Source organism: Carassius auratus, chromosome 31, assembly GCF_003368295.1.
Source record: "Carassius auratus strain Wakin chromosome 31, ASM336829v1, whole genome shotgun sequence".
Lineage (NCBI taxonomy): Eukaryota > Metazoa > Chordata > Actinopteri > Cypriniformes > Cyprinidae > Carassius > Carassius auratus.
Window position 1 is genome coordinate 4,522,945 of NC_039273.1, and position 27,248 is coordinate 4,550,192.

General features: G+C 35.3%; 5 protein-coding genes across 5 annotated transcripts; 3 read left to right on the forward strand and 2 right to left on the reverse strand.

Moving 5' to 3' along the window:
* The first annotated feature begins 630 nt into the window (after positions 1-630).
* LOC113050275 (40S ribosomal protein S26-like) lies at positions 631-2,526 on the forward strand. Its single transcript, XM_026213085.1, has 4 exons — positions 631-779; positions 1,890-2,067; positions 2,168-2,298; positions 2,430-2,526. Exons 1-4 carry the CDS (start codon positions 657-659, stop codon positions 2,463-2,465), a joined length of 468 nt encoding a protein of 155 aa, XP_026068870.1. The 5' UTR covers positions 631-656; the 3' UTR covers positions 2,466-2,526.
* Positions 2,527-4,659: 2,133 nt separating this feature from the next.
* On the forward strand, positions 4,660-6,906 carry LOC113050277 (60S acidic ribosomal protein P2-like). The gene is made up of 5 exons (XM_026213087.1): positions 4,660-4,796; positions 5,490-5,613; positions 5,899-5,947; positions 6,055-6,156; positions 6,735-6,906. The coding sequence occupies exons 2-5, from the start codon at positions 5,491-5,493 to the stop codon at positions 6,809-6,811; spliced, it is 351 nt and encodes a 116-aa protein (XP_026068872.1). The 5' UTR covers positions 4,660-4,796; position 5,490; the 3' UTR covers positions 6,812-6,906.
* Positions 6,907-7,116: 210 nt separating this feature from the next.
* LOC113050276 (uncharacterized) lies at positions 7,117-10,388 on the forward strand. Its single transcript, XM_026213086.1, has 4 exons — positions 7,117-8,007; positions 8,893-9,025; positions 9,142-9,264; positions 9,452-10,388. Exons 1-4 carry the CDS (start codon positions 7,800-7,802, stop codon positions 9,927-9,929), a joined length of 942 nt encoding a protein of 313 aa, XP_026068871.1. The 5' UTR covers positions 7,117-7,799; the 3' UTR covers positions 9,930-10,388.
* Positions 10,389-10,605: 217 nt separating this feature from the next.
* On the reverse strand, positions 10,606-14,892 carry LOC113050278 (uncharacterized). Its single transcript, XM_026213088.1, has 5 exons — positions 13,822-14,892; positions 12,281-13,109; positions 12,019-12,156; positions 11,492-11,562; positions 10,606-11,302 (listed from the first exon to the last, which is right to left on the reverse strand). The coding sequence occupies exons 2-5, from the start codon at positions 13,098-13,100 to the stop codon at positions 10,988-10,990; spliced, it is 1,344 nt and encodes a 447-aa protein (XP_026068873.1). The 5' UTR covers positions 13,101-13,109; positions 13,822-14,892; the 3' UTR covers positions 10,606-10,987.
* An 8,032-nt stretch (positions 14,893-22,924) lies between these two features.
* Positions 22,925-25,572, reverse strand: LOC113051090 (potassium voltage-gated channel subfamily A member 10-like). The gene has a single exon (XM_026214702.1). It carries the CDS (start codon positions 25,487-25,489, stop codon positions 23,804-23,806), a length of 1,686 nt encoding a protein of 561 aa, XP_026070487.1. The 5' UTR covers positions 25,490-25,572; the 3' UTR covers positions 22,925-23,803.
* Between the last annotated feature and the right edge of the window lie 1,676 nt (positions 25,573-27,248).

The window sequence follows — 27,248 nt, forward strand, 5'->3', positions numbered from 1 at the left end:
GCAGGAGTCAAGGCCAGTCTTTTTTATGTGGCAATATTTGGTTTGGAATTGTATAATGGGGAAGTTGTTTTTCTTGTGCTCCCATGTGTGTTTGTGTGTCTGCATGCATCTGTGTGTCCTTTCCGTTTCATTTTTAGTTAAATTTTTTTTTTCTTCTCATTTGGACCATGTTGAAAGTACAAAGAGATTTTGTTGATTTATATTTTCCCCAATAAATTTGCCTGTGTGAGGCACCGACGTCACTGATATGTCAACTAAACCACTTCACCTGTCTGCATATGTTCTGTTTTCTTTTTAATGTTACAATATTAAGAAACAAGCATCTGATTTGATTCTTTTGCCCCATTTTATTCTTCCCAATGTATCATGTTCAAAGATTTTATATCCTAACTTTTGAGGTTACAACCTTTGTAATTTTCTGTGCATCTCTATTAAATACATTGTATGTATTGTTATTTTTAGTTTTCATTTAATTAAAATAATATAAATTTGAAATCATTTCTCAGTTTTGACTTTTATTCTGAAAACAATTTAGCCAGAAATTACCAAACCAAGTGATTCTTGAGCACTTGAAATATGTTTGTAAGAACATGTTTGTAATATTTTGTATGTGTGTGTGAACATAAATATATAGTGTATGCCTCCATAAAACGTTTATGCATACATTTGCAATGCATCACATCAAAGCTGTATTTTCCCGTTCGATTGACTTTTGTTGTGAGAGATTTCACTTCCGGTTCGACTTTTCCGGTCCTCTTTCCTTCCTCCCGTTCAAGATGGTGAGTCTCGAGTCTTCGCCATTGATAAGTGAACATGATTTAGTATATGAAATCTCCTTTATATACTCTGTGTTCACTTAGTTTAGTTAGTGACGTATTTAATAGTATTAGATGTGGAATTGAATGAGAATTGTATTATCGGATTGTTGACAGTTTTAGTAAGGCGTTTGTGGAGATGGCTAGCATGTGCTTCTGCTGCAGCACGCGGCGTTGACAGACCTGTTACTCTGTTTATGAAGTCAAATACGTCCCTATAATGATTATTATCGCCATTCGTTACTCAACGTAGTGATGCGGGGTGTGGTATAGTCGTTATTCAGCGTATATATCAAGACCCTCAGCCTGTCATAGTGCTTGAGTGTAAACTAAGCTGACATGAAAATGACTGCATATAACTGCTTTCTACTCTCATACAATTAATGGTTGATCGACACGTTGATAATAGTAGTTAATTGCCTTTATTTTGATTGGTGCAACAACAACAAAAAGTATCTTTGGAAATATAAAGATGTGTTTGTGGTTCCAATAGTAATGGAACACCTGGTCGTGTCAGGAAATCAAGATTTTCGAATTTCCAAAAAGAATCTACAAAAAAAAAAAAGATGTCTTTAAGTGGTTCCCGTCCTGGAAGTATACTTTTGGACATTTTAAAATGGTCGTTTACTAGTTATTATTAATCCTTTCACATTTCCAAATGGTAATTTAAATCGAAAGTGCTTCCCATGGTAATGGAAATTCTGGAAATAAGATTTATTGGAAGTGTATCATTATTATGGGAACCACATATATATTTTTAATTTGATCACTTTTTTTTGTGGAAATTTTACAGTTGTGATTTCCTTATTTCCATAATTTCCATTACTATGTAAGCTACATACAGAGATAAAATGCTATTTTAACATTTAATTAGTAGTTGTTATTATTTATTTATTTATTTGTGTTAGGTAAAAAATGTTAGCCTGAATGCACTGTAAGTCGCTTTGGATAAAAGTGTCTGCTAATTTAATTTTAATTTAATTTAATGGAAAAATGTTTGGACAGAAGGTGTAGGATATTAAATAATGCTCTTATACTCTTAATTATTAAAGTATTTCCATCTTTACATGACAGACTAAGAAGAGAAGGAACAACGGACGTGCAAAGAAGGGCCGTGGTCATGTCCAGCCCATCCGCTGCACCAACTGTGCCCGCTGTGTTCCCAAGGACAAGGCCATCAAGAAGTTTGTCATCAGGAACATTGTGGAAGCCGCTGCTGTGAGGGACATCTCAGAAGCTAGTGTGTTTGACTGTAAGTGCTTTAACGCTTTAACTACCAAAACATTGTTCAATTCTTAGTGTGCATCCTCCATGTAATATTTAATTTAATCCTTTTCACTCATCCTATGTAGCATACGTATTGCCCAAGCTGTACGTGAAGCTGCATTACTGTGTTAGCTGTGCCATCCACAGCAAGGTGGTGCGAAACAGATCCCGGGAGGCTCGCAAGGACCGAACACCACCTCCCCGATTCAGGCCTAGTGTAAGTACACTGAAATTCTGTTGGAGGCTGATCTATAATAATTAGTAGGGTTACAGTGCATGCATTGTATTATGTTATTACTTGGTGTTTATTTGAATCTCATCTTGTCATTTTTTTATTTTATTTTTCAGGGTGCTCCACCCAGAGCTCCAGCAAAGCCCATGTGAAGCAAATCAACTGTCACATTCTGTGCATTTTTATGCAGAAAAATAAAAAAAATATCTAAAATATTTCCTAGTGTTTCATTGTTTTGATTGTTGCTGCATCGATGGTTCGAGTGCATTGTTGTGTAGTTTGAGTTTCGAGCTCTGGTCAAGTTTAATTCTAAATCCTTAATTTTATCTTATCAAACTTAATTTGTTATTATAATAGGTGAAAATATCCCCAATATTATTTTACATCAATTTTTTTACATAATTTTTTTTTACATAATTGTAAATTCATTAATATTAGCAATCATATATTCAAAGAAATGTTACAGCAATGTTATTATCAGCGTCATGTAGCACTCTTGTATTATACCATCTGTTACTGTAGGATTTTAAAAAGTGCTGAGTGTCACTAAGTCCCAGTGATCTCTTTAGTGAGGTGTGAGTTCATAATCAGCCTGCTGTATTCAGTCGACGAGGACAATGGAAATAAACCAACTCAATTAAAATGGCTACAGTTAATTAGTTTCATTCAAATCATTTAAATAAGGCGTCCTTGTAAGCTTCAGGTATTAAAAAGAGACTGAAAACTAATTAAGCTGCTTCTGATTCAAATAAGGCTTTATTCTTCAGCTGCGCCCAGGGAAGACTAAAAAAAGAGGACGCACCGAGAAGAGGCCAGTCTCCACAAGTTGGAAAATTCATTACAAAAGCAATTTTCAAAGGCCCAACTTTAAGAGAGCATTAAGCAGGATGACAGAAGGTGGCGAAGCTGTGGAGGAGCGGGAGATGGAGACACAGGAGATGAACAGTGATGAAGAAGCCCTCTTCCATTTTGGCAAATACAGTGAGGCTCGGGCCGCAGTGCCATGGGAGCAACGCACATTCAAAGACAAGCTGCTCTACCACGTTGATCGGATCTTCCTGAGTTTTCTTGCACTCTTTTTGCTGGTACTCTTAGGAGATTTCCTGTATAAGATCTGGTATGTGACCAACTGGAGGAAAACCCTGGAGTTTATTCTGGAAATTGTGTCGTACCTCTTTACACAAGAGAAGGATGAAGAGCTAATAGAACTGTAAACGTTTCTGAAATTCACTCTCTACATCAAGATGGAACTGAAACTGAATCTAGGACCCTTTCAATAAAGTGTAAAAGGTTGTGTTTATTCGCTGTACAATTGTGAAATCTGATTAATAACCCGAGTCAGTGTTAGACATTTCAAGGTTTTGTTCCTGTGAATAAAAAGCTTCTGAACTATTCATTTTTGTATTTTTTTAATGTGATTATGTCAGGAGCTGCTTGTTTTACTTCAAGTAGCTGCTATTCTAGTACTTGATGTGTCATGAATTACCTTTATATGATCATTGATCGTGCTTTGTACGCAAAGAAAGCATTCTTTACATCAGAATGTGGAAGATATGTCATGTCTTATTCCTTTTATTCTCACCTGTACTAATAACAGAAAACGTAGAGATGAGGCAATTCATTAAACATTAAAAAGTATCAAGGTCAGAATGGAGTTAATTAAGGCCATTAAATGGCATCAAAAGTGACAAAAGCCCAAACAATAGAAATGACCTTTTTACTACTACTTTTCAACTACCTTTTTAGTCATTTTAGAAGATTTAGCTGTTTTCAATCATATTTGAAAGTCTCTATTCACTATGAGGTGTTGTTGAATGTGTAGCTGTTAGCTCAATAAATTAGGCTTAAAATGTTATAATTTAGAATATAGTTAATAAACACAGTTAAGAAAATGTAAATTGAATTTTATTTATTAAATAACCAAGTTCTACATAATTTGATTGCATTGGTTTTTTTTTTTTTTTTACTCAAAGAACAATAACATACAATGTTTTATAAAGAAACAAAATTCAAAAATAAAAAAAAGGAAAAAATAAATAAAAGTTGCAAGGGGAGGTAAGTATTACAATACAAAATATACATACACGTATCTATAAAAATCTAATAATTATATTATAAAGTTCATAAGCTTTCAAAGTTCTTAGAGCTTTCTTCTTCAAATTATCTCTGGTGTTGTCAATATATATATATATATATTTCAGTCAACAAAACCATAAACTTGGGTTTCTTGTTGGTAAATGTACACTTATGAATGTCACATTTGGTCATGTAAATCTTGGCTGTCACACTAACTGCATTGACTGCACCCCATGGACGAGGAAAAAATAGTAGCCAATCAATGCTTGCCATTTTGACAGGGGCGCATGAAGCAGCCAATCAGATCATCGAATACAGCGACATTCTTCAGTTATTTCCCTCTACTCGTCCTCTCCTTTCCGGAAATTGCAGCGTGACCGACGTTTCGTGTCTTTCACAGACTTAAAGTATGTTTTTATTGACATTTTACCACTAAGTCTTGCTTTGACGCGTTGTTTATATGTTAAAATGGTTAAAGTGTGTCTAGATAGTATTTGTGATTAAAACTTCGCTGTATATCCCCTTCTGTAAGCACATGCAATGTGATGTCGCCATACTCCATTTTGCTTCCTTGCGCTCCAGAATAGAAATATGGCAAAAAGTAATTATAATTAACAACACAAGTCGTGACGGGCTGAAAAAAATTCTGTTTATTTGATTAACATTTGAAAATGAAAATGTTTCTAACCCTAAACAAAGTATGAATAACACCCTTGATAAACATTGTAAGCTGATTGAAGTGAAGTGAAATCCTGATGTGGAGGGTTACATTTAATCTCTTTTATAATTTATTAGTTCAATTGATATATTGGGTTCAAACTATATATATAGTATATATATATATATAGACAGCCTTGTTTCCTATTTTTTTTTCTTGTTTTATCTACTGAAGCTGCTTTTGGTATATATTAAGAAAATTAAAACGTTATTATAATTTAATATTATAAATATTTACGTTTGAAACGTTTTAACATATAAAAAAAATATTTGAATAATCTTTGGTCAATATTTGGATATATTTGGTATATAGATCATACGAATAGAAGAAAACTATTAACAAACCCATTAATCAGTTGTAATATTTGTAACTTCTTCTCTAGAATGCGTTACGTGGCCGCTTACCTGTTGGCTGTCCTGGGTGGCAACAACAACCCATCCGCCAAAGACATCAAGAACATCCTGGGGAGTGTCGGAATCGAGGCTGACGATGAGCGTCTTAACAAGGTGGATCCTCGTTCGAGTACACCAGTTTTCTGGTTATCATTTAAATGATTTGTTTTAACAGTTGTTTTAAAGTTAAATGTTTTAACATTTATGTTAGGGTTACAACCATTTACTATATTACATTTCTTGGGTATATTTTATTAATATTATAAGGAATGCAATATTGTTCTGATGGTTTTGCACATGCAACCCTGTTGCCCTTGTTTCCTTGTTTTTAATCCGTAAAATGGATGCTGCTACTTCCCCAGATGAGTCAATCTCACTGTTTTTGTTGTTACTCAATAGGTCATCAGTGAACTGAATGGAAAAGACATCAATGAAGTCATGAATGCCGGTAAGGCTGCACTATCTTTACAGTTTGACCTACATATAATTAAAGTCATGTGAGCTATGAGTTCTTCATAATTCTCACATTGTTTTTTTACTGTTGTTTTCCCACAGGCCTCTCTAAGTTGGCCTCCGTTCCAGCGGGTGGTGCAGTGGCGGTCTCTGCCGCTGCCGCTGGTGGTGGTGGAGCCGCTCCTGCTGCGGAAGCTCCTGCAGGTGGGTAGATTAATTAACCTGCTACCAAGGTTGTTATAGAAAACTGAAACAAATCATAAAAAAAAAAAAAAAATTGTCTCATTTCCATTTAGCTTAACTTGATGTACTAAAATAACTAAAGAAAAAAAATTATGTAGACATTACAAAAAATATATAAATTAAAAAAGACAAATATACATCAAAATGAATAAAATTTTAACTAACATTAAAAACAGAAAATATAAAAATGAATAAAACTATAATAGTATCTAATGATTGCACTGCCTCATTGCATTTCATTCCAGTTAGATGACATAAGTTCTCCTGAAAAAAAATAATTCACTGTCATTGTTTAGTTTTCCAGTTAGCTAAATCTCCTCTTGCAGAATTTTCAGATTCATTTCCTTGTGTGAATTACCTGTTTTTCAGTAGTAGCTGAACGTCACACTGATTGGATCTGATCAGATTGTAACATTCCTTCCCTCTTGTTAAACTGCAGCAGTCCAAATTTAGGCAGGCTGATTATGTGTGAAGTCAGGATTAACCAGCAAGCGTGTAATTGTGATGTGTAATTTCACATTTGCATGTTTACTTTTCAGCGGAAGAGAAAAAGGAAGAGAAGAAGGAAGAATCTGAGGAGTCTGATGAAGACATGGGCTTTGGCCTCTTTGATTAGTCTTTCTTTTGTATCCGTAAAAATACAATAAAAAAGGAAAATGTTTGTGTTTAAAGATGCCTTTTAAGATTATTTGTCTGGAAAACGGTGAATTCTATTTATTTATTTTGAATATGAAGCCATGTTGCAAGAATTCACAATTAATAAAAAATTTAAGTTGAAAGTCATATTTAAAATTACTTTTTGTTTTACTCTATGGAAATGGCCTTCAATAACACCAAAAAGAGGTAGTTCTTCTCCAAACTCATAGCATTTGCTGAGCCAATTGTTGTGTCATAACAATCAAGCAAATCATGATAATTTTAAGCTGCCTCTGCACATGAAACTGGGATAAGAGAAAAATATATTAATTCAGCCTATGGAAGAAGGTGACTTTTATACATTAATACAACATGTTGCTTAGAGGAGGTTTGGAGATCACAAAAAGGTGCCTGGCAAAAGCCCTGAGCATGTGTTGGTGAAAAACAATTAGATTATTACAGCCATCAATCACCTGATTGCTTGAGAGTAAATCTGGTTTTCAGGAGGGCCTCTCTTTCTTTTGGTGAACACAAAAGATCTTTTGAAGTCAGTGGTTACTAAAAACTGTTTGGTTACCAACGTTATTCAGAATATCTTCGTTGTTTAAAAGAAGAATGAAGTTCAATACAGGTTTGGAACAACTTAAGGGTGGGTAAATGATTAAAATTTTCATTTTGGGTTGAACTGTCCCTTTAAGTTGGGAATATTTTAGGTTGTTGGTTATTATAAAAGACAACATGCTTGCAATGCACTAGCTACAATGACAATTCACCAGCCATTTCAAGGTTTTTAACGTCATGGGACGTTATTGTGAAGCAGTAATTTTCCATTGCTACTGCTTGAGTAGTATAAGAAAACCTGTTGGCTTTTTGCTGGTCAGACGTATTGAAACATACGCAACAAAGATTATTCAATAAACTCGACTCCTTTTTTTTATCTTCATGATCTAACACAATCAATTGAGGACATGAAGATGAAGAGAACACAAGAAATCAGAGAAAATATGATAAATGCAGAAGAAGAGAAACTTTGGGACAAAGCAGAGCATTTTGAAGAAATAAAAGCGGATAGAAAATTGCCAGAAGAGTACTATCATGGGCTTGAGGATCTACCCTGGAATCTGAACTCACTGGAGCAGTTACTGTATATCAGCCTGCCAACATGGATACAAAGAGGTGAGAAGCCCAATAATATACAAGATCAATCCAGATTCATTGCACTTCCAGTTTTTACTAGTGATTCTGGATTTGGGGAAACCTTGCATCAGAGCTTTATGAGAGCCAGCAGGCAGCCCTCTATCACTCTTACTCTCATTATGTCCCTTATATCCCACCTGCTCTATCATGTCGAGCAAATGTTTTTGTGGTAGAAGTTTTTCATAAAGACATCCTAGTTCAATACAAGTCTGGAAAGTATTTATTCAGTAAAGTCCTGTTCAGTATCAATTCAGTAGATTGCATTATATTGATCAATAGTGACAGAGGCATTTATAATGTTACAAAAGATTTATATTTCAAATAAATGCTGTTATTTTGAATCTTGAAAACAATGCATCACAGATTTCACCAAAATATGAAGCAGGCAGCACAACTGTTGAGCAGCAAGTCAGTATATTAGCATGCTTTCTGAAGGATCATGTGACACTTTAGACTGGAGTAAGGATGTTGAAAATTAACTTTTGTCTCGCAGGAATAAAGTACATTTTAAATACATTCAAATAGAAAACAGTTATTTTGCACTGTAATATTATTTCACATTATTACTGTTCTACTGTATGCTTGATCAAATAAATGCAGACTTTTTGCCCAGAAAGCATTTGTTTGCAGATTACAGTTGGTTTGATATTATTTGATGAAACAATATTTAACACTAAATTGTGACTTAAGTTTCTGAATCCTTTTTGGGACAGCTGTAGATACATTAGGTGTACAATATACAGTCTAATGCATAGTGATTAAACAATAATATAATAATTATCTGAATTATGCTTCATGTTTGCACTGTACTGTGGATGTAAAAATGCACATGCTAAAATGAAATCTCTCTCTCTCTCTCTTCAGCTTTGCTTTGCAACTTAGCAGAGAATTTTGGCATCTGGACATGTCATAACAACACCCTGCCTTTTCGTCTCATATCCTACACCCTACTGCCATTCACTTTGCCTGCAACATCTGTCATCTCATTCATCTATAGGTCAGATCTTTAGTCTAAATGTCTGTCTATCTTATCAGTACATAACAAAAAAAATGTAAGCATGTAAAATGTAAGTTTTTTTTTTTTTTATTTGCATGTGTTTGGACTCCAAACAGATTTTTGTGCTGGGTGAAGAAAATTCCCCAGCTGGCTCTGAATGCAGGCAGGGAATTCAAACAGGAAGTAATCACACATCTGCAGTTAGTCTTTGCACACTTGAGAAGACTTATGCTGAACAGGTAAAACTAGTAGAGCAAAGTTTTGCATACATAATGGACCTTTTAATAAAAATGAAATGATTTTAGCAGCCCATTTAACTTCATTTATGACTTGACATTATTTTTTAATTAAAAAGAATGTGAATGCATATTTAGATTGTAGATTTTGAATTTAATACCATTATTAGATGTTCCTGAATTTTTCCAGATTCCTGCTTTTGCAAATTCTACCTTTGGTCTCCATTTTTTCTTGGATTCTTGCACCCTGGTCCTGTTTGCCATCTCTTCCTTTTACTTTCCTTCCCTGTTTCTCTTTTCCTTTACTTTCTCGTGCTTTGCGTTTCCTGCCACGCCGTCTCTCCACTTCAACCTCAAAGAAGCAGCCGGAGTGCAGGAGCCAGACTCAGCCTCTCTCGTCTAGACGGCGATCTCTCCTCTGCTTCCAGCTCTCTGGATCCAGCAGTTTCTGCAAAAAGACAGATAGCATCCTTACAGATGCAGAGGCACAATCTTCAGCCTTCCTCTTGCAGCTCAACGTGGAATTAGAAATGGACAGCCATCCTGAACCACTACAGCTTCAGAAGGACGCACTAGACTGTGAGGGAAGTTTATTACTAAACACAGAAGTAGATGAGAATCTCTCATCTCCTTTTATTTCTTACATGGATGTAGAAGAGGAAGACTGAACGACAATGCAGTCAAAAGTCTCTACTGTAGAATAATAGAATATTTGGGCAATACTCTGAATATGGCAATGTATACTAGGTACATATCAGTGTTGTTGTAATAATTACTTGGAAATTGAAATTGAGCCGAAATAAAATATGAATATTAGATATATTGCTTTGGGAATGAACTGAAAATCAGTTGAAGTATTTAAGTTACTAAAATTAAATCTAATAATAATAATAAAAACAAAACCAATAAAAAAATGTAAATCACATAATGACAAATGTAGAATTTAGTAAACATGTAATAATAAACATGCCACAGTGATATTCTGGTTTATGTAATTCTGTAATAATCTAATAAATGTTTTATCAAGTTGAACTTTTGACAGACTTTGCATATTGTAAAAATGGATCAAATAGAGCAATGAAAACATTGCACAAATCAGCATTAAACTGTATCACTCAATAGTTGGCTGTAATAATATTGACTGTTTTTATCATCCAGAACTAGATGTGCTATGCTCATTTAATTTTTTTTTGTATAATTTAAATTGATCGTTATTTTGTATATAAACATTTTACATGAACAGTTTAATATATATATATATATATATATATATATATATATATATATATATATATATATAATTTTACAAGGAAGAAATAATAGACAACACTTTACAAAGCATTTTTTATTCAATATATTTAATATTTATTAAGTAAACATTCTGCATATGCCTGCATATACAATTACAACATATAATATAAAATAATGCTTGCAGTGGTGCAAATACATCATAATTTGTCAAAAATAAATTAATATTTAGATTTCTCTTACTTCATTCAGGGTTTTTAATGATGTAAAACTACATACCATTTTACAATAATTAATTTTTTTTTTAATGATGTTAGTAACCCTGTTCTTTCTGATGTGTGTGTTATTGTGCAAAATGAAAGAACAAATCCCTTTAAAAGCCTTCATTATGGCCTTTTTTGTGTTGCTACATTTCAAATAAATCCGTCAGTAAAACTATGTCAACTAGAAGCTCACGCTTCTACAGGCAATTTCTTGCTCAGAGTTCTGTGTTTTCCCGATCCTCTGCTTTAATGTCAGAGACATGCGGATGGCTCTCGCTCATGTGAGTGAAGCGATCTTGGAGATACTGGTTCCCGAAGCCCATGATTTGGCCTGTGGCTTGGTGGTGTAGATTTGCCACTCTTGCTGTGAAGTCCAAAGTGAAGGCGAACTTCACCAGTTCTGGTGCCACGACAGGCAGCTGGGTTTTCTTATTGGGAACTTCTGACTGCACATATTGATCAGCCATTTGCTGGAACAATCCATAGGTGAATCCATCGAGATAATCGCTTACGGTGCTGTTCTTTTGCAGCTGGGAGTGGTGGAGGAAATCAGAAAAGAAACTGAGTGAATCTTCTTTAAATAACATAGAAAGAAATGGCAATACTTGGGTGGTTTTCATACATTTCATAAATGTAAAGAAAGGGAGCCAAACATCTGCATTACTAATAAAAAGTCTCAGCAATATTTAGTGATGTCAGAAGGAATGAGACACACTTACCTTTTTATGTATTAAGTCTCCTTCCTGTTTTATAAGTTCTGTGATTCTCTTTATAACTTCTTCTTTTGAGACTAATTGGAGAAATATGATAGAATACATTATTTGAGCAACAAGAAAATTGCAAGAAAAAAAAAATCACATAATTTGGCTAAAGTCTATTTGTTCCTAATTCAAAACTTGTATACAGGGTTTCTGTTTCCACTGCTTTTCTGTACAATAACAGGTTACAGTGATGTTTTTTTTGTAAAACCCATACAAGTAGTTCATACAATCTCTAATGTATTCAAAGAATTCTGAAGGCCTTGTGTGAGAATTTGCAGAATGGAGAACAAGACGTGAGAAAGCAGAGGGCAAGTTCATAAATAAATGATAATTCTTATTAAAATAATGGCCACTATGAATTGTTCTCATTTGTGGAATTGAGACACAACTAGCTGAACCCAATACTGGTTTGTGGTGTTCTGTCTATGTAATATGTAATCCAAGTCTTTTGCATCATGCAAATTGTCTATTATAATAACACTCACCATTCACACAATTCCGGTTGGTTGTTTGGAAAGTAGCATTGTCATCTGCTGGACTGTCTTTCACTTCATGCACAATTTTCTCCAGTTCCTCTGACATTTTCTCATAGTACGAGTCAGTGGGTTCCACTTTCTCAACAGCTGTAAAAAAAAAAAAAAAATCAAACTTAGAACTTTTTTTTTCCAATATATGCAAATGTAAACCTAATACAAATAACATACATAATAAAGTTACACATACATGGAGAAGATATGAGATACATACATTTTTCAGTGGACATATCTCCACTTTGCCTGAATTTTAAGGATCTCCTGTGCAACAATTTCTTTTTCGAAGACTTTGAACGGCGCAGGTTGACATCACTTTTTGATAGGGTGTCAGCTAAAGGCAAACAAGAGATTTGGGGTGTTGAGGGGGGAGAAAGAGGTAGCTGTTCATCGGTTCTCTGATGATCTTGTTCTTTTTCACTGTTTCCTTTGGAAAACAAGCTCAAGAAACTTTTCCATAGAGTGGGTTTCTTTGTCTTCTTGCCTTCTTTGCCCTTCCTTTCCACTGTAGCAGTCTCCGGATTTTCTAGCACATTTAAATGCATATCTGCAGGAGTAACTGTACTTGTTTGGGAAGGTAAAGCATCAATGCTTTGCCCACCTCCCTCCTTGCCCTTATCCAAACGGTGAAACCACTTGGGTTTGCTATTGGACTTTTGCGATGCATTAGGACTATCATTGCGGCGTAGACTCCCTTTATTTATCCACTGTTTGGATTTCTTCTCAGACAACATCTCCTTTTTATCCAGTTGTGGTTCAGCGACGGGCTCATATCTAATGTCTTCATCTGAGATGGAGGCTTGTGAAGTCAAGTTCAGAGATGTATCGCTGGAATGTTTGCGATGTCTTGTCTTCGGCTCTGAGATGGCAACCCATTTGTGTGATCTTTGCTCCTGTCTCAGAGGACATTGTGATCCATCGTTAAGGCTGAGACTTCGCGTCACATACACCTCCAGCAGTCGTTTCTTATCCTTTTCTCCGACTGACAGAAGCTGAGGGGTGGGCTGTGTATTCTGGTCAGTCGAAATGGATGCCATGCTGTCTTACTGCAAAGAAATACATCAACATTCTCATTAGCGGTTGATGTGTATGGGTTTTTAATCTCCAATGCTGATATCTACTGAGGAGCGATCATGGCTAATATAATGCATATTATATATATATATATATATATATATATATATATATATATATATATATATATTTATATATATATATATATATATATATATATATATATATATATGATATGAGAGAGAGAGAGAGAGAGAGAGAAAGAGAGAGGGAGAGAGAAAGAAAACACGCAAAGTTGCTGAACTGCAAATCAACACTTCTTTTACGAAATATTTGAATCAAAATTGAGTAATGAAAAGAAAAAAAAAGTAAAAAAAAGCTAATTAAAGCTAATTGTCCAATGCTAAAATCGGCCAAATATCGCAACTCATTATTGAGGCAGAAAGCCACCATTCAAATATGTATATATGTATGTATATATATATATATATATATATATATATATATATATATATATATATATATATAAACCCACATACGTATACGTGTATATCTGCTAAATAAATAAATGTAGCCTATATGTAATTATACTAAGAAGTGTCGATCTTAAAATCGTTTTAAATACCATGGTAACGGCAAGCGTCTATTCAGCTAACAGCGAAAGCATAAACACAAAACAACATTGCAATACGTTGTTGCTCGAATGTATTGAAATGTTCGAATTAACCATTGACTTTGTCTTACTATTCCTCCTTCACTGTGTTGTTGGTCCAATCTCCAGTGGTGACCGACTGTTTGTGCAAAGTTTCTGAGGAACCGAAGTTCAACAAGCCTCCCGTTTTGGAAGCAGCTATCAGCAGCAGGCGGGGCAGCAGGGTGACGTCATCCAGGTAGTCTGGGAAAAGGCTCGTCAGGTGATGTTTACGGTTTCGAGGCAGTTTTCTCTCCATGTTAAGACGAATAAGGAAATGGTACAGCAAAATATTTTAAAATCGTTAGTTTAAAAAGAACTAGTTAAATCTGAGCTGTGCTGAAATAATTATTCATTTGTTTTTTCCAAGTCATAAAAATGCACGAATGCATTTATGTGACGCGAAGAAGTGATTGCATCATTCTGTATACAGTAAGCCATTTACCGTATGCTCTGTTAGATGACAAACTGTTTATGAGTCTAAGAAATCCCTGAACCCTCCATTTTGTGGAGGTCTAAGATAAGACATGGAAAGTCTGGTGCACACTGAAAATGAAAGCAAGTCGAGACAAGTGTGCAAAAATTCAGGTGTTGCGATATAAAGACATTTTCTGGGAATTATATTTTTGTTTTTGTGATAAGTAATTCATATTGAAAGCTCTAAAATGCAAGCAGACACAAATCATTTAGCATGATCTTAAAGATATAGAAGATATCATACCATAGATATAGAAGATACCATATGACTTACCTCAATACATTATGTCATATGTTTTGCATTAAAATGAGACAGAGGGAAACCCATTTAAAGTCAAACCATTGTTAGCATAGTTCTTTTGTTGTTTACGGGCTGCTTTTCACCATAAAAGGGCATTAACTCTCTAGTCATGGCCCACCATATTTGGCTTTAAGTCCCTGTCACTTTTTCATTCACCCTTTCATTATTGACTGAAATAATAAAGAGACATTTGTATAGTCAGGTAATCTTTCATATTTACTGTAAGCATAGTAGCTGCCTGAATGCATTTATACAAATACTTATACTTTCTTAACTTAAAATATTCTGTGGGAGTGCATAGGTCTATATTGATGATTACAAGAATACAAGAGTATCAAGGTGGTCGCTTTTACTTTGTATACAGTACCAGTACAGACAGTGAGGGTGAACATTACAGTGGAATCCAGTAAATGATGACAACTACACATTTTCATAGCAGGACTTCCTGTATGGCTTACATATGCCATATCTTAGATATAGTGCCATTCTGTCTTGATGAATTTTTCTGCGCATCACATAATTTTCATATACGTAAGATTAATTAAGTAATGCATCTCTAGTGTATTTTGAATAGTGTATTCTGTGCTCCATTTAAACTAAACAGTTCAGTATTGTGGCCACTAGAGGTCATCAGAAGGATGTGTGGGGCCTAACTGATATCGTGTAGACATTTTCCTGGAAGGCAGGTGATTGACTTTTCACCTTGTTTTCACTGAATGACGCCTGCATTACTGCACGCACATTTAAAGCCGCTCAGTTTTGGAAATATGTCTTACATCATAAACATAATTCAGGGGACAGACAGACAGTTGTATTACTATCAGGCAGTAATTGTGACACGAAACGATCAGCAACTCAGGCCTTGCTTTCAAGTGACTTGGTTTATGAGAAATTTATTTCCTGATTTATTTATTTCCTTTTAAATGTCCCCTATTGAGCTATTGAGACAAACAGTTATGTAGTATCTGATTTAAATTCTGTAGTCAGCTAGATTTAATATAAAATTGGATTCTTTATATAAATATTATGACAGTCTATTTGAATGCAGAACATGAAAACTATTGTCATTTTGGGCTTCAAGCGAGGAATGTTCCCCTCAAACTGAATGGCTTCTGAGTGCAAACAGAGAACCACATCTATTCTCATTATTCTAGACACACTACATTTGTGATTTGGAGGTTTCAGTCTCCAGGCAAGGACATATAGGGACATAAAGAAGTTTTATCCTTCTTGGTTAACAATGCACAGCTGGCAGGAAGCAGACCTTCCAAACGTGCATATGTTCTCAGACATATGCTTAATAATGTTTGCTGCATATTGCTTCTAAAAATACACATGCTTATTAATGTTTTTCTGTAAACTCCTCTGTAAAGGTTTTTATAGCTTAACATGTGACTGTCAAGTCAACCATGAGAGTGTCTTTGTAGTAATATAAATACAATTTATTTTATTCTGAACTTTACTCCAGTTATTAGACATCATGTGACTATTTTGAATTATTGAGTGAGACCAAAACATCATGTAAATAATGAATGAAGAGGGTGTAACAAAGCTGGGTAATAGAGAGTTAGAGCGACAGACGTGATGCAACAAGGGAAATCCCTCATGGGATGAGTAACGTTCATTAGCTCTTTTACAGCTTAATTGAGATAAGAGGAAGGGAGAAGCAGCAAGTTCAGCACGTGAACACAGGTAGAGGATATTCCCAAAGTCATGTTATACTTTTTACAACAATTTACAGTATATCGTAACTGGGTGATGGACCCGTATATGTTCAACACTCATCTGAGGAAACTAACTTATTTCTCAAGGTAGCATAACTCGACTTTTAAATAACATAACAAATTTATAGAAAAATCTGTATTATCTAATTAATTAGAGTAGAATGGGTGTGGCTCAAATTTGTATTTATTTTGTGCTAATGACGTTCCCATGGAGGCTATCGCGTTGCACGTGTGTACTCAGATATATACACGTGGAAGAGGTAGGTCAGTTCTTTGTATGTCAGAATGACTTTATGTTTTGCTTAAGAGTGAGACAGCGACTATGTTAAAGGGGTCATATGACTTTGCTAAAAACACATACCATACTGTGATGCCATGTCCCGATGTGACCAGACAAAAACAATAAAACCCATTACAAACGAGGCATTTGTTGCATTAAGTGGGACATAATTACAGATTATACTGACTTTTACTGTCTTTTTATGTTTTATTCACCTTTTCTACCTACTAGATTGTGTCTTATTGACTTTTATTTTATTGACCTTCTTTAGGAGATTATATTGACACATGCATGTGGTCTGCTGACGCAGGAGCCAGCGTTCTGACATAGAGCACGCATGTGCTGCGCTTTGCTTATAAGCAGAGGAATGCACACACATGCATCGTGGTACTCTCATGAATGCAACCTGTAACAGGTCATTACAGAAAATTTGTACTATCTTAAAAAGCTTTGTAAACAAACCTTGCTTGTTTTAAAGACAGACATCACTGAAAATAATGATGAATTACAGATAATAAAATGAATCTAGTGTTGATTCAGCAGGATTCAGTGACTTCATTCAATGAGTGATTCAACAGACTGATTCAAACATGATGTCACACTTCTGTTCATCAGTTTGAACTGGCTACTAGTAGCTGCTCGCATAAAATTCAAGTCATTGATGTTTGCCTACAAAACCACCTCTGGCTCTGCACCCCTTTACCTAAATTCATTACTTCAGACTTATGTGTCCTCTAGAAGCTTGCATTCTGCAAGTGAACATCGCTTGATTGTGCCATCCCAAAGAAGCACAAAGTCACTTTTACAGACTTTTAAATTAAATGTTCCCTCCTGGTGGAATGACCTCCCCAACTCAATCCGAGCAGCTGAGTCCTTAGCCATCTTCAAGAATCGACTTAAAACCCATCTCTTCCATCTTTATTTGACCCTCTAACTTTAACACTCACTATTCTAATTCTATTCTTAAAAAAAAAAAAAAAAAATTGAACTAACTTTTTAATCTTTTTGTATTCTATCTGTTTTCTTTTAGTTTATTGTACAAAAACGACCTCTAACGCTAGCTTGCTATATTCTTTTTCTATTCTATCTTTTTTCTTTTTTAATATTATTTAAAAGCCCTTGCTACGTTTACTGTGTTATGCTAACTGAGACTTGTTATAGCACTTATATATCATTGCTTTTTTGTTGTTTTTGATTGCTTCCATTGTCCTCATTTGTAAGTCACTTTGTATAAAAACGTATGCTAAATGACTAAATGTAAGTCATTTAGCAGACGCTTTTATACAAAGTGACTTAAAAATGAGGACAATGGAAGCAATCAAAAAAAAAAAAACATAAAAAAAAAAAATATATATATATATATATATATATATATATTATATATATAGGGTTTTTTTTTTTTTTTTGCCTGTATATCCAAATATACATACTTAAATCAAACTTTTTGTCTCCTTTTGTCATTGTTGGATAAGCATAATTCTACTGGTCAGAGATAAGTGGAAACTAATGTCCTATTCACACTTACAGCAATAAAATCACTAAGGATCAGCCTTAAAAGTCACTGCTTGGTTTCTCGTTGGAAGTTGCCACAGAATCTTTCTGCTCATTTTGCACCTCTGTTTGAGAGCTTTTGAAAGCAAATGATGTCCAGTTGCTTTTACCCCTGCACTCTCAGAAAAAAAGGTACAAAGCTGTAACTGGGCAAGTACGCTTTTGTACCTTATATACCTTAAATGATACATATTAGTAAGTGTACATTTTGGAAAGGGTACCGCTCATGTGACAGTATGCTTTTTAATGAAAGTGTGGCAATTGAACCCATGACTTTGGGATTGCAAAGTACAAAATAACCAAATAAAAATAATGCAAAAAAAAAAAAAAGATTAATTTGATTTTTAGTGCATTGCCACTTTCTTTGATTAAAACTGCAATCACTTCATATATCGTCTGGTCTGCATGCTAAAGTTACTGCAGTAAACAGGATTGCGTGAAAGTACAAATCGAGCCACGCTCGGGTTATAGGGGTCAGTTTCTTTCGCTTTCTGCCTGTTGTAGATGTAATCAGTCTTATCCAGTTTTAACTTGCCTGTAACGTTTTCCAGCCGCAGAGCTAGAGAGTCCTGAATGGCTTAAACAGTGCAAGACTAGAACCAAATGGCTTGTCATTAATTGTTTATAACACGTCTCTCTCCGTACCCTGTTTGACCTTGCCGTGCAACTGACCAGTTAAGTATATATGAGACTGAAGGTATCTCCAGGGTATTGAGGCAATTGCTGGCTTTGCGTGATTTTTCTTTCCCCAATCTCCTAATTGGTCCAAGCGGGTTATCAGCATAGTGTCGGGTTCTAGAGATAAAAGCAGATAAAATTAAGGACACATCATTAGGCACCTAGTCCAGACGGTGGTGTGACCGGTAACTGCTGAGGAGCTTCTAATGTATATTTTAAGTATATTTAATTATTACTGCTTATTTTGTGTAGCATTCCAAAAGAAAAAGTGTTTTCACTGTTACACAAAGGATTTTTTCATGATTTAGTTTTCTTGTTTGACGATACACGTAATAAACAAATTGCTTACATGAACATATAATGGGCATATTTTCAAGCCATTTAATTGCTTTGCTTGGAAACCATGTGTTCTCACATCTAAAAATACAGCAAACTATATTTTTACGAAATACAAATATTGAGATATCATACTTCAGAAATGACACCACTTAAAAGACAGTCATATAATACCTAGCATTCCTCTTACATAACCACCAAACACTAACAGCGTTCTCTTACATACTATATACATAGTTTGGTATTTGGTTACTTTGCTGTCTCACTGCTCAATATTTTAGTGTCTCGACTCTCACCTCTAGACAAGAGTACTTCTTATGACTTCATGTCAAATGACTGAAATCAATCTTGTCTTGACATAACCGTACAGACAAAGCAATCGGAACAGAAAGCTAATTCAGTGCAAATAAAATAGTTAGTGTGTATTATTTTCCCTTTCTTTTTTTTGCCATAGATGTGTAAATATTTTGATCTACACTGTGAAAGTAGATTTTTTTGACATTTTAAATAGAACAGGTATTATTGGAGTGTTTTGTAGGAAATACTATTGCAGTCTTTCTGCTTAAAAAATGACATTTAATTAAATGTGTTACTTGCAGTTCCTTTAAAATGATTTCTGTTTGAATTTTACTAGCACTTTTGTAGAGTGAAAGTAGTTTCTACACCATTTTTTTCAATGTATGTTTTAGATCATAGCTCAACCCGAAATAAAAGATAAATATGCAAAGCAAAATTGGTATCTGGGTAAAATTTGGTGTACGGTCTTAGTGAAGATCAAACAAAATATTTAAGCCAAAAATTTTGATTTTATATTGACTTTAAGTTGGCAATCCAGAGCAGTTGATGAAAGTGAGGAAAGACTTTGAGATCACTGAGGAATGACCAACCTAAAATGCCTGATGCATCTGCACACTTTACACAGAAACTAACAACCTGGTCCATATAGACGGTGAGCTCAGAAACAATAATGCACGCACACATACACAAACAAAATGGCCTTAAAGATTAATGTGCTCTCATTGTGGGATCTTGCACTGTTTAGACCCTGTCCCCGAAAATCTCCACAGGTTGTGCCAAAAAAAATCCCAGGTCCTTTCTCACTTATCTCAGTGACCTGAGACGAACCTTTTAACCTCTCTAATACTGAAACAAAAACCTAATGAAATATACACTGCGACCCTCTCAAGTAGTTGATATCTTGAATTATCAATAATAATACTGCAGATCCACAGATGAGAGGAACATTTTTTTTTTATGATAGCAGTGATTCAGAACTTATGGGTAAAAACTGCAGGTCTTTTTCTGGAGAGAAGCATTGCTAAATGCTAATATGTATATCTGTATATAGTTAAGATAGCAAAATTAATGGGCTTAACAGTTTTTGAAGAGCACACTGTTAATATCTTTTGTTGTTGACATGAAGTTTGAAAAGAAAAATTGACCTACAGTAAGCTACTTTATACATATTTTAAATGTAGTTTGTGCTGACCACAACGGCACCCTTGGTAAATAACAGCAAGGCTGTGAAAATAAATCTGCATTGTTTATCCTTTTGAACTTTCATTCAAAAAATTCTAAAGAAGTTTTCATCTATAATTCCTGATGAGTTTGGAGAACATCTGACAAGAGATCAGAGATCATTCCTTAATGCAGAATCTCAACAGAACCTTCAGATTCCCAGCTCTTTTTGGTGCTTCTTTTCTTCAGTTCACCCGTCTAATTTCTATAGGGTCCAGATCAGGAAACTGGGACGGCCATGCAGAAGTTTCATTTTGTGCTCAGTGACACATTTTTGTGTTGATTTTTGTTTTGGATCCTGATCAAATATCCAACCACGGCCCATTATAAGATTTCTAACAGTCAGGTATAGGCCCACTAAATTAGAGATCCAGCAGTATATTTAACTGTGGACATGGGGGTACTTTTTATCCCTGTTTGCACAATCCCATCTGGTGGGTTTGCTGACAAAAAGCTCTCTTTTTTTTTTCTTCGTCTGACCATAGAAACCAGTCTATAATGGGAATATACTTCAGAGATATTTTACTCCTAAGAATTTCTAGGGGTGCCAACAATTGTGGCCACAATGCATTGTAGAAAGACATTTTTTTTAGAATGTGAGTTTCTCCCCACTTTTAATTGTTTTACTTCAATTAAGGTTAGAATATTTTGAATTAAAGATCAAAAAGATAAACAGTGGAGATTTATTTTTTTACATCCACATTTGCTCATATTTTCCAAGGGTGCCAATATTAGTGGAGGACATTTTGTAATTTTTTTAATTAAAATGACTTTTTTTACACGTGAAAAGTGTAAAAAGTGCAGTGAATTAAAAACAGAAGCAAATTTTCTCAGCACACATTTTTTTTGTCTTTAATGTTTTATTTAAAGGACAGTTTTGTTTCATTTTATTACGATAAGCATATCTGATTTTGTGTTTGATCATAATCATACAATGAGAATGTGTAAGTCCTTGTCAAATCACAAAGATGGAGCCAATAAATTGAATATATATTTAATAAAAGGCACTCATAATTTCATGAATAAAACATAGTGCTTAAACAATCAAGATATGTCATACAGCCATAGCATACATTCATGAGATACTAAATCCCATAATGACCACATAACACTGGCATTATCACCTTCGTCATTATCACCTTTGTAAAAAATCAAAATAGACTCTCAGGATTTATTTAACAAAGACTTTCAATATGACTTGATATTACACCATAATATGACATAAAATGCATGCACAAGGAAATATACTGGAAGTTTTTCCATTGACACAATGGAGGGTTGATTTAAATATTATATTTCTACCTCTAGTCAAAACATAATTTAGTCATATTTTTTAATCTCAGTGTTTTCATGCATTTTTTAAAATGTACAACAGCATGATAAAAAACATTTTAAGTTCTATATTGCAATTATACTGTAGTGTCTGAAAAATGCAATGTTACCTGCTGGCATAAGTTTCTTTTCAAGCTTATTGGAAAACGTATTTCAGCTTCCCTGAAAAGTGCTGTATTGGTTTGCTTTAGTCAGTGCTGAAATGCTACAATTAAAATTTGCTTTGTAATCAATTGTTTTCTATATATTTTTTAAAATTTGCAAATTATACTCCTCTGAAAGACAACATCTCATAAGTGAAACAAAACATGTCATCTATTACAATCACGGGCAAAGACAGACATAGGTGGTCATTTGGATGATTGCATGAAAATAATTTTGTGTAATATCTTTTCAAAATACTTATGATTGAATGTTACAAATATGCTTATAAGATAATGATTCTGCCCATTCTGTTTATAATATAAATCCACAAGAAATGTCCTGATGTTTCAAACCTTAACAAATAAGTCATTAGGCTGGATTAGATGATATATTTGATGCAATTTTTGCCATCTTTTGCACTGACTGATTGCAAATTGGTTTCACTATTCAGTATGTTCATGGTGCGATCATGTTCTCTGCCTTCATTGGCTTGTCAAGTCAGCATAAATTGGTGTGATAAAAGGAAAACTGCTTCTAAATAACACTTGTTGTCTCCAACAACAAAACCAACCAAAATTAAAGCTTTTTTTTTGTGTGTGTGTGCACCGTTTGACCGACAAGTATACATTTTGAATTGCTAGCTCATATACGTGCATGCATAAATTCTTGTGCATTTTCCAAACAAACATATTCCACATATTCATGTGCATAATGAGTAAGGATGATAGCAGGCCAGTGAAGCCAATAGGTAAAGAAGTGCTGTGTATCCTACTAGCTATCATCAATACTTTCATATATATTTGTTCAAACAAGGGACAAGATATGATGTGAAACTAATATATTTGACTGAAATTGCCAAGCAGAGGTGTGTACCAAACCTTGAACTCACTCAACATAGAAGGAAATCTCAGCCTAAAGATAGAGTTCTAGAATCTCATTCTGTGTGTATGTTGACAAAAATAGAAACAGCAGATGAAATTTGGGACAAGCAGAAAGCAGATGCTGCCAAAGCACGGTGGGTCATCCAAATATAACATACTTGCATGCGTAGGATACTGTTTTTAAATTCCAAACAGTCCTGATTACGTGTGACAAATATCAAGGCTGTTAGAGGAGACATTCGGTGACATTGAATGATGGATAACAGTTTGGCATAAGCAATTTCTCTTACAAGCAGCAGGGACAAAAGGTGATGTCAGTGCAAAACTCTAAAAGATGACAACGTCAGCAAAAGGTGGATGCTTTGAGTGTATATTCATGATTCCTCTGCATTATTTTATGGGATTCGGCAACACAGGCACTTAATTGCGATTAATTAAATGCTTGTTTTGACCTCAGTTAAATGCAGCCCTTTGCCTCACAAATGATGACTTGAGAATGTTTTGTGTTCTTCTGTGTTTCATATTCTCTTTTTCAGTTCAGAGCATTTCAGGTTGTATTATTGTAAAGCCTTAAAGGGATGTTCCTTACAAAATTCTGCTTCATTTTAGTAAACAGTGCTACTGAGGTTTTATAGTCCTGTTTGAGGTCTCCCTTTGAAACAGCACAGTCTGCAAAGGTACTGTTGGTATATGCATAGCATTAGGTACATATGTAGAACTCTAAATAAAGCAGTTGTCAAACCATAAAACTGAGAGTTTCTAAGTGCATTGTTGTACAGTCATTATTGCCAGTCATGAGAAATATACCAATCCTTATGGAACACTGTTTTTCCCTGTCTGCCAATTCCCATTGCTCTTGTCCAGCGAGTAATTGCTTTCATACTTCTCTTCAGAAATACGCTTCTGATTTGCAGCAGCCTCAGCAGCAACCTCAATCACCTGTTTCTCCGCCTGCTCCGTTTCACGATGGTAGAAGTAGTTGAAGTTGGAGACGATGACAGGAACGGGAAGTGCAATGGTCAGTACACCAGCGATGGCACAGAGGATCCCAACCATCTTTCCTCCCAATGTGATAGGGCACATGTCACCATAGCCAACCGTCGTCATTGTGACCACAGCCCACCAGAATCCTTCCGGGATGCTCACAAACTGAGTATCAGGTTCGTCAACCTCAGCAAAGAAAATGGCACTGGAGAAGAGGATGATGCCAATGAAAAGGAAGAAAATAAGCAAGCCCAGCTCCCTCATACTGGCCTTCAGGGTTTGGCCTAGAATCTGGAGGCCCTTAGAATGCCGGGACAACTTGAAAACCCTGAAGACACGCACTAATCGGATGACACGCAGTGTAGCCAGAGACATGTTCTGGTTGGCGATGGGGTCTTTGTCGTGGGCGGCCATCAGTTCTGTTATGACAGTTATGAAGTAGGGCATAATGGACACAATGTCAATGACATTCATAATATTGCTAAAAAACTCGCTCTTGCTGGGGCACACTATGAAACGTACTATAAGCTCAAAACAGAACCAAATGATACAGATGGTCTCCACCACAAAGAAGGGGTCAGTAAAGGCAGAGAGCAGGGCCTTTGGACGAGGAGTAGGGGATAGAAGCGTTCCATTGGCATCATGGGTTAAGTTGACAAAAGCAGGCATAAATTCGCGATCATCACGGAATTCAGGGAGCGTCTCCAGGCAGAAGATGCAAATAGATATAGTGATGACAAGAACAGACACTAAGGCCACTGACCTGGCAGCACTGGAGCTCTCTGGGTACTCAAAGAGAAGCCAAAATTGACGGTGAAGCTCAATGGTTGGGAGCTGAGGCTCAGGGTCTTTGATGTAACCTTCATTTTCCTTGAACTGTTCCATGGCATCATGCCCTAGTCGATAGAACACTATCTCATCAGCAAACACATCCAATGGCACATTTGCTGGCCTCCGAACCTTACCTCCGGACTGATAGAAATACAAGATTCCATCGAAGCTCGGGCGGTTGCGATCAAAGAAATACTCATTCTTCATGGGGTCAAAAAAGTCAATCCTTCTCATGGGGTCTCCCAGCAAGGTTTCTGGAAACTGATTCAAAGTTTTAAGTGTTGTCTCATACATCATCCCTGAGACATTGATAACTACTTTTTGTTCACCCTCGTAGAATTTCTCCTTTTCAGCGAAATAGTCCTCGAAACAATCCTTGGTTACTTTTCCTAGCAGAGCCTCATTGGGACTGCCCTCGCTGCTCATCAGAACCTTCCAGTTGGAAATCAGGCTGTTGCAGCTTGATGTTCTTTTTTTTTTGCTGAGTGTTGGTGGAGAGGCCAGTGAGCGCCTCGGCTGTCTTACTCTCTGAGGTGAGTGTGGGATTGAGTTTATGCCATGGCTCCCATGGTTTGGTTCCTGGGCATCTGAGGTGGATGAGGTTGGATATCCCGAGTCACTCGGGTCTTCCAGATTGATTCCGATGTCATCCAGGTTCTCAAAGTTGACTAGAGGAACCTCCATGGCCTCCTTCCCCTCCCAGGGGCTGAGCTCAGGCTCCTAACCGCAGATGAAATGACAGACAGGCATCAAAAAGCACAGGCCAGCCAGCCCACTTTGCACCACAAAGTGCGAAGAGATTAGAGAAGATTCAGGATGGTTCTGCAGCAGTGAGCCGAATCCCAAGATACTGTCACCTGATCTGCAGATAAAGACAAAGGGAACAAAACAGTTGTTACTTCATGGAAGGTAAGGTTGCACCTTAGTCAGGAAAGGAAACAATTAAAGCAATCTAAAGTAATATAAACTCTACAACAAGACAATGAAAAAGGAACAGAGATTTTATTTTTAGGCTCAATTATTTTACTCGAACAATAAAATCTTGGCTAACATGATGCCCATAGCTGCAGACCATTCAAAATGAAGCACGGACATTATAGGTTAGGCATTAGTTCAATCAAAAATGAAGAGTAGTTATTCACCTTTTTATTGTTTCAATACTGTAGGATCTTCTTTTCAAGTGTTTTAAAACGTATTAAAATACAATGAAAGATGTGCTATATTCCAAGTCTTGTGATTCTGTATGATAGCTTTGTATAAGGAACGCACTGAAATTTGACTGTGAATTTAACAGTCATCAGATATGTCTGATGCGTTAACAAATCAACCAATTCACTTAAAATAGTTAACCCAAATGAACAACTCAACGGATATGAGAATGAATCCAGCACCTCTACCAAATGAATCAGTCATCTCTGCTTTTCACATGAACTCATGTCTTAATTTTCAGTGAATAATACTTTAACAACATTTGTGATACTTTACTGGCAATTTCTAAGCTATACAAGCTTGGCATTGCCAATATCCTGTAAGGATATACATTATAACTAAAATATTTAGTCTCTCCTTGAATGTTGATAATAAAGCATAAATATTACATTCAAACTGAACGTGTTTTCCTGTGCTCTCTATCCACTGCCAAATGTGCTTGAGAGCTGAGAACTTTATTATCATTTCTCCCTTATGGCTTCTTGTAGCAAAAATTGTAATTAACTTCTTAGCCATCGTAAAACAACCATTAACAGCAATAGAGCTGTACTTGCGCTGTCAAATATTAAAAGTCAATTATTAAAAGATTAAGACCTCAGACTTTATATTCCAGGTTTAAAATAAGTTAAACTCATTTTAGCAGATAATAATGGTAAGTAATTACACTAATCTTGTGCTATACTTATAAGAAAATATTATATTGCAAAGCTCCATTAATTTCTATTTTAATTACGTTCTCATTCTCTCCTGTACATTATGCTCTAGTGGAGAAGCAATTGATTATTGAAGCCAAATAGTTCATTAGGCATGTCTGTGCAAATGTTTTTTTAATTTTTTTTTTTATAATGGTTATGATTGTTTTTTATAATCAATGTGTTACAGTTTAATTTCAGTTATTTATACCAATTGGTGAAGATAAATATTGTAAGTGCCCTATGGTACGATATATTAAAAGACTTTTATTTAGTTTGAGGTTCGTTGTTAGTTTCTGTATTAATCAACAGCATCTGTGACAGTTTAAGATGTATAACCTAGAATATTATTTTAATATACACATTCAACCCACTTTATTCCTAAACCAACTCCAGTGCTGTTCCTCTCATGGTCAGTGGTGCAGGTCAAAGGTCCAGTCTGGGCTTCTTATCTACAGCGTTCTATTTTCCAGTGAGTTTAATGGAGACAGGTAACCATAACCTGAACAGATCATTTAAACAGCTACCCCTACCACTTGACA

Coding starts and splice junctions, on each gene's coding strand:
- LOC113050275 (XM_026213085.1), top strand. CDS start 657: ATGCATACATTTGCAATGCATCACATCAAAGCTGTATTTTCCCGTTCG. Junction 2,068..2,167: donor AGAAGCTAGTGTGTTTGACT/GTAAGTGCTTTA, acceptor CATCCTATGTAG/CATACGTATTGCCCAAGCTG. Junction 2,299..2,429: donor CTCCCCGATTCAGGCCTAGT/GTAAGTACACTG, acceptor TTTATTTTTCAG/GGTGCTCCACCCAGAGCTCC.
- LOC113050277 (XM_026213087.1), top strand. CDS start 5,491: ATGCGTTACGTGGCCGCTTACCTGTTGGCTGTCCTGGGTGGCAACAAC. Junction 5,948..6,054: donor CAATGAAGTCATGAATGCCG/GTAAGGCTGCAC, acceptor GTTTTCCCACAG/GCCTCTCTAAGTTGGCCTCC. Junction 6,157..6,734: donor TGCTGCGGAAGCTCCTGCAG/GTGGGTAGATTA, acceptor TTTACTTTTCAG/CGGAAGAGAAAAAGGAAGAG.
- LOC113050276 (XM_026213086.1), top strand. CDS start 7,800: ATGAAGATGAAGAGAACACAAGAAATCAGAGAAAATATGATAAATGCA. Junction 9,026..9,141: donor GTCATCTCATTCATCTATAG/GTCAGATCTTTA, acceptor GACTCCAAACAG/ATTTTTGTGCTGGGTGAAGA. Junction 9,265..9,451: donor AGAAGACTTATGCTGAACAG/GTAAAACTAGTA, acceptor GAATTTTTCCAG/ATTCCTGCTTTTGCAAATTC.
- LOC113050278 (XM_026213088.1), bottom strand. CDS start 13,100: ATGGCATCCATTTCGACTGACCAGAATACACAGCCCACCCCTCAGCTT. Junction 12,157..12,280: donor AGATATGTCCACTGAAAAAT/GTATGTATCTCA, acceptor TTTTTTTTACAG/CTGTTGAGAAAGTGGAACCC. Junction 11,563..12,018: donor CAACCGGAATTGTGTGAATG/GTGAGTGTTATT, acceptor TTCTCCAATTAG/TCTCAAAAGAAGAAGTTATA.
- LOC113051090 (XM_026214702.1), bottom strand. CDS start 25,489: ATGGAGGTTCCTCTAGTCAACTTTGAGAACCTGGATGACATCGGAATC.